Consider the following 6,000-nt stretch of genomic DNA (forward strand, 5'->3'; position numbering starts at 1 on the left):
AGCGGTGGCGGCCGGATGCGTGGGTGGGTGGGACGGATCGGATCGGCGTGCCGGCTGGCTGGCTGGGTCGATTTCGATTTGGGGATTTCGCCTTCGGTTGGTGCGCGTGTGTGGTGGATTGGATTGGATTCTTCTTTTTTCTTGGGTTGGATTGGATTCTCTGCTGCACTGGAGGGTTTGGTTACACAGACAGGTGGGCCCCCTTTAATCTGGGAATAATTTACAGCATTTTGGGCCCGGCCCGGATTGGTAGAAGTCCTCTGCAAAATTTGATAAGCGAGTACTTCAGTTTCGGTCACCTATATATTTGTCGAAAAAAAATTTCCTAAAATTTTAATAGACATAATTTTAAATTTTCAAAAATCTCTCCGTAACATGCTATTTTCGTGAAACGGAGGTCGTGGGAACGAATCCTCTCACATATGTGCACGCAGTGACTTTTTTCTTCTTCACTTGCATAAATTTTGAAACAAATCTAACGGTTTAAAATTATATAAAAGTTATATGCACGTTACGACGTAATTACATTATAATTATACTGTAATTATATATGTTAACTTTTTAGGAAAAAAATTGTCGACAAATATATAGCAAAATTGCTTCAATTTTAGGACATAATTCTAGGTTATTTTTGTGCATATGAAAAGAGTGTGGCAATAATGTTTAAAAGACCGCGAGTGGTAACAGGTGTGATCCCCTACTCCCTAGCCCTCGTCAGTTCATCAATGGGTTCCGCTTAGGGGTGGGGATTCGGTCTAACCAAAAAATTTCGGTGTCGGTCTTCGGTCTTTCGGTCTTTGAAAAGTGAAGACCGAATTTCAGCGCAAAAAATGTCAGGACTGACAAATTCGGTCTCGGTCTCAGTCTTGACCGAAATTCAACAACATTTTCATATATGCAAAGATATAATGGAAATTTCAACACAAAAATCACAAAAAAAATCATAAGCACTTATAAGTAAAGACTTTTATTAGGTTGCATGCCTTGAAGAAGTAGGGATGTGAAAATTAGAATTTAATCCTATTAAACATAGTGGATTGTAGGTTGCATTTAGACTTTTTTTTTATAATTTGATCTTTTCGGTCTATTCGGTTTTCCGAGGAGACTAACCGAATTGACCGAACAAAATTCGGTTTTTCACTACCTAGAACCAAATTTCTCGGTCTCGGTCTTTTTGGTTCGGTCTTTTTCTGCCCACCCCTAGTTCCGCTGTCAACGGACACGGTTGGCATAGATGTTGATTCTGTATTTTTTTAGCAGACTCATCATCGGATGTGAGTGAATACAGTGATCAGGAGGTCAACGAGGTTACCATGTCGAAGCTCGTTGAAGCGTTGGCTCTACCCTGCTTTGTTGCTCGCACTCAAGATGAAGGTTTTCATAAGGTTATCTTCAATACTGGTTGTATGTCAGTTATTTAAAGAGTTAAATCGTCATTGATGGGCTGATCTCCACTTCTCCAGTTGGTATAATGGTTGTAGATATCCAAGGAGACGGATTTCTTCACCGTTAGTTTTTTCTCATGTTTATCATGTGTCGAATGTGATGGCTCATTTGCTAGAATACTCTTGTGAACACCTACAGGGAAAATGAATAGGTTTCCTCGTGTGTTCTCATTACCCCAGCTGGGAATGGAGGATTGCACCACATGAAAAGTGCACAGAATTTTCATTTACCATTTGGAACATATAAGTTCAAATATCAGCTAACGCATAACGTTTTTCCCCTATGCCAGGTCCCAAGGCAAATCAATCTATGCAACTCCAAGTAACCGTAATTTTATCACAAGTTTAAGTGAGAGCATCAAGTTTACTTATTTACCAGCTTTTACGGATTCCGCCTACGATTTCAAACACCCCATCTCACTGTTATCATATGTTTCGCCAATCCTTTGTTGAGTTTGTATCACATTCTTGTGGTTTTCTCCCCTATTTGGCTATTTCCTCTTCTGATTTCAAATGGCCAACCGAGGTAATGTAAGCGACATTAGGCCCAAACTAGAAAACTAAACAGGCCCAGTTTTCCTGGGCCACATAGCCCGCATCTCACTCGGCCCATTGCGTTAGACACCGGTTAGCTCTTCGCGCCCAGCTTCCGGCACAGCGCCCACCCGCACCGCTGCTGCTGCTGCTGCGGCGGCTGAGCACCGCACCGCCGGCGTCTGGTGACGCCATGCACGTCGCACCCTTCCGAATTCGCGGTCTCTTCCCCCTTCAGGAGCGGCAGCCGGTCGAACGCCGCCGCGACGAACGTGGCCAGCACCACCACCACCGGCCCGGCGGCGACGAGCCCTCCCGGCGCGACGCCGCCGCCGAGCACGCCGCCGCGCGGCCCGGCCAGGAACACCGCCGCGGAAGCGCCTCCGCCTCCGGGGGCGCCCTCTGCCGCCGCATGCGGCGGTGGGGACGGGAAGAAGCACCCCGCCAGGCCCAGTATCTCCATGGTGCCGCGGAGCACCACCGCCGCGGGCTCCCGGAGCACCACGTCCGCGACGCGCCCGGACGCGCCCAGCACCAGCGCGCCGCGCCGCGCGCGGCGCGCCACTGCGGCGACGCACGACACCACGTCTCGCCCCGCGGGGACCTCCACGACGAGGGCGCGCATCGCGCTGGGGCACTCGTGCGCGATCACGGCCACCGGCGGCGGCTTCGGCGCCCCGCGGCCCTTGCAGGGGCACAGCGCCGCCGCCGCCGCCCTGCTCGGCCGCCGGAGCTTGCCCGGCGCGGCCGCCGCCGCGTCGTTCGCGGTGACCACGCCCATGTTCGCGTCAAAGATTTTGCCCGCGTCGTCACGTACTTGTGGATGCTTAATTACTGTGATTTTTAGAGCGTTTTAAAGGGCAGATGCCCGTGTTCTTCGAAGTAGCTCAGCTGTTAAGAGGGAAAATAAGCGTGATGCGTTTTTAATTGTTAAGTACTCGAACATCCTAACAAGCACCCAACTGTCACGGTGCTCATGTCCTGCAAAAACATTAAAAAACAAGGACCCAACTGTCACGGTGCTCATGTCCTGCAAAAACATTTTCTGCAACATGCAAGTAGGTAAAGTACATGTTGAACTAAGCATTTGGCATGAACCATAATCATGTTAATGAAGGTGAATCAGGGCTCCCCTTACCGTTTTTGGCGCGCTTATCGCACTCCCGCGGTAACCGCGAGACATACCGTGGTTACAAAAACTAAAAAGGTTACCGCGCATGGTAACCGTGATAACCGCGTGGTAACCACGCGGTTTTGTAAACCCTAGGGTGAATCAGTGAATTGCCTCTTCTAAAATCTAAATATCCCTTCTTCAGGAAAAATGTGTTTAAAAAATTGACTGCAAAAGATTCAATGACTGAAACCATTTTGAAGACTTTGTTTGGAGGTTGATCCTGGGTGTATCTGGATCCCAATGCATTCCACTTGATGTGGTGCTGAACTGCTGATTCAATTTATATTTACCAGTTGCAGTTTGAAAAACTTGGCCATTTCAGCATTCACTGATCAATTTATCTTGCATATAATGATGCAGCAACAGGCAAAAAAGTAATGTTGTTGAATAGTACTGTGGTGTGCTAAAATCAACCAATTGATTGAGGTGAACGCATACGGTATTTAATAACTTAAAAGGGACATATTGAATAAGCCTGATCTACATTTGGAGTGTGTTTCAGAAGTAACTGATGGAATCAGGATAGAACACTGAAAACAGCTCTGGAAACTAAAGAAATATCAAACCGGTTACCACGACATCTCTTCTGTTCATGAATCAAGGGAGTTGCCGATGACAACATGGGACAAACCTAAGCAGAATCAGACGGCCATGTTGGCATTGTTAAGTTCAGAAAGTGCACAACTAACTGTATCAGTAGCCATGGCCAAGTTTCATGTTTCAATAATTGCAGTCAAAGACTCAACTCGAAGTACAAACATGGCTGCTGTTAGTACCACTAATTTAGTATCCCTCCACCGTATCAGTACTTGCAATCCCCCATGATCCCTGAATATACAATACACCTGACACACTTGTTTTGATTTTATAAACCTGACACACTCGATCAATTGATCCTCCTACTGAATCTATATTGTATTCCGCATAGGCATAGCCCAATAGTCTGAACAGTGACGCGGATACTTTCAGAAAAAACTCGACACATCGCGGAGAGTCAGTAAGCAGAGACAGCGGTAGCTAGCGAGTAGCTCTTGACAAAATAGTTGCCCATCCTTTTCTTCAGACTAGAGAAGTTCAGACCAAGCTGTTCACCTCATTTTTCTTTTCCAAGCTGCAGAGACTAGTGAGCCATGTTTTTTTTCTCAGAGAAAAGAATTAAGTTTCTCTTCCTTTCCAACTCGAACAGTCGTCGACATCGCCATCACGCCTATAAATGCAAGGCAAAAACCGATCGATCCGGGTCTAGACAGACACAGAGAGAGAGAGAGAGAGCGTCTACTCGTCTCTCCAATATTCCTCTAGCTGCTTTGCTTGTCGCTTGGTGGTGACGACGACGACGACGACGACTAGTGGTGGTGGATTGGTTGGCAACTCTCGAGCCCACGTGGTTGTGGAGACCAGAAGAAATATGGGGGGCGTGAATCACACACACACACACACAGACAATCATATCCCGCGGTCAATGCCGTCCATGCTCTTCAACCAGCTTCCTTTCGTCACCTGTACATCATCAAAAATCTGTCTTGTATTCCGATTCCCAAGTAGTAGTACTAGGAGTAGATCTCAGCTTTCTCTTTCCCTATTGTCATCAAACTCTCCCATGATTTGATAGTCGGTACCTGATACCCCATATCTTCCATTTTGTCATGTGAGGTGCGTATGTAAAGAAGCTCCCACTAAAATTACCGCGGGCACGTTTCTAAAGCTACGAAATGGCACGTTTTTCTAAAGAATATTTCATCGTCGGTATTTTTGAAACAATTTATTGAATCCGTGTTTAACTTTGCAACATATAATACTCAACATAAATTTTACAAAACCACATATTTTACTTAGTCGTACTTAATTAATTATGCTCTAATTAGCCGGCTAGTCAACTTTTTTTTTTAACGAATTGACGAGGCCGCCAATTTTATTGATTAGAGAAGAAGAAAACTGTACAAAAGGAAACTTTACAAAAGCAAAAACAGAGCTGCAACCCTGCTGAAAAGGCTAATTACAGTGACAGCCATGCAGCGAGGCTTCTCGCACCCGTAACGCTCCACGTTTTTACTTCCTCTTTTATCTTGGGCTAGTCAACTTTCATAAGTTGATTAACTCTATCGTTGTTATAGGAAATAATCGAGTTATAGGTATACAAATACTGACTCTATCGTTATTAAGCATCAGCTGAGGTGTTTTCAACCGTGTTGGGAGAATTCAAGCTCGAAGGCAAAATCACGGAGAGAGTGTTTGTGACACCCAACTCAACGTCTAATAAGGAACAAATAAAGCAGAAGATGATAGGATCCAGATCCTCTGACTTTAGGCACTAAAGGTAGGGGCGTACAATAAAATAAGTCTGATGGTACAATAAGAAATTGTGATTTTGCATATATTTTCTGTAGCAACAGTGTAAAACAGTAAAATATATAGCATCGCATCACTGTTTTTTCAGTATTTTAGCATATTTTAGTAATCGATCTCGTTCGTTTGCTGTGAATCAGACAGCTAGAAACACCTCAGAGTCATGGTATTATTCCTCTGCTTATAACCCCCAAAGTTAGAGGATCTCATTCTTAAGGTAACAAGGGGCAGGGTAATGAGGATGATCAACCGAGCTGATAAAGGACCCTATACTAGGCTCGTAGGTACAGTGTGCACGTAAGAACTGGGCCGGGGTCACTCACAAGAAGAAATTCTGCATCACTGCAAATAAGAATTTTCTTTTCTTACATTGGTCAAAAGGGCTAAAGAAGATTGATTCTCCTTGTTTTTCACATTTTCCATTCTGGGGGAGATAGGAGTAGTAAATCACAACAAAAGACGCTTGGAAGTGTCCGGTATGCATGGATTCCCTTTTGGAAA

The 6,000-nt window shown here is 45.1% G+C and overlaps 1 protein-coding gene across 1 annotated transcript; it reads right to left on the minus strand.

The window, feature by feature from the left end:
• Window positions 1-1,876: 1,876 nt before the first annotated feature.
• Window positions 1,877-2,804, minus strand: LOC9266353 (AT-hook motif nuclear-localized protein 21). Its single transcript, XM_015788611.3, has one exon. It carries the CDS (start codon window positions 2,758-2,760, stop codon window positions 2,074-2,076), a length of 687 nt encoding a protein of 228 aa, XP_015644097.1. The 5' UTR covers window positions 2,761-2,804; the 3' UTR covers window positions 1,877-2,073.
• Between the last annotated feature and the right edge of the window lie 3,196 nt (window positions 2,805-6,000).

This window comes from Oryza sativa, chromosome 1, assembly GCF_034140825.1.
Source record: "Oryza sativa Japonica Group chromosome 1, ASM3414082v1".
Lineage (NCBI taxonomy): Eukaryota > Viridiplantae > Streptophyta > Magnoliopsida > Poales > Poaceae > Oryza > Oryza sativa.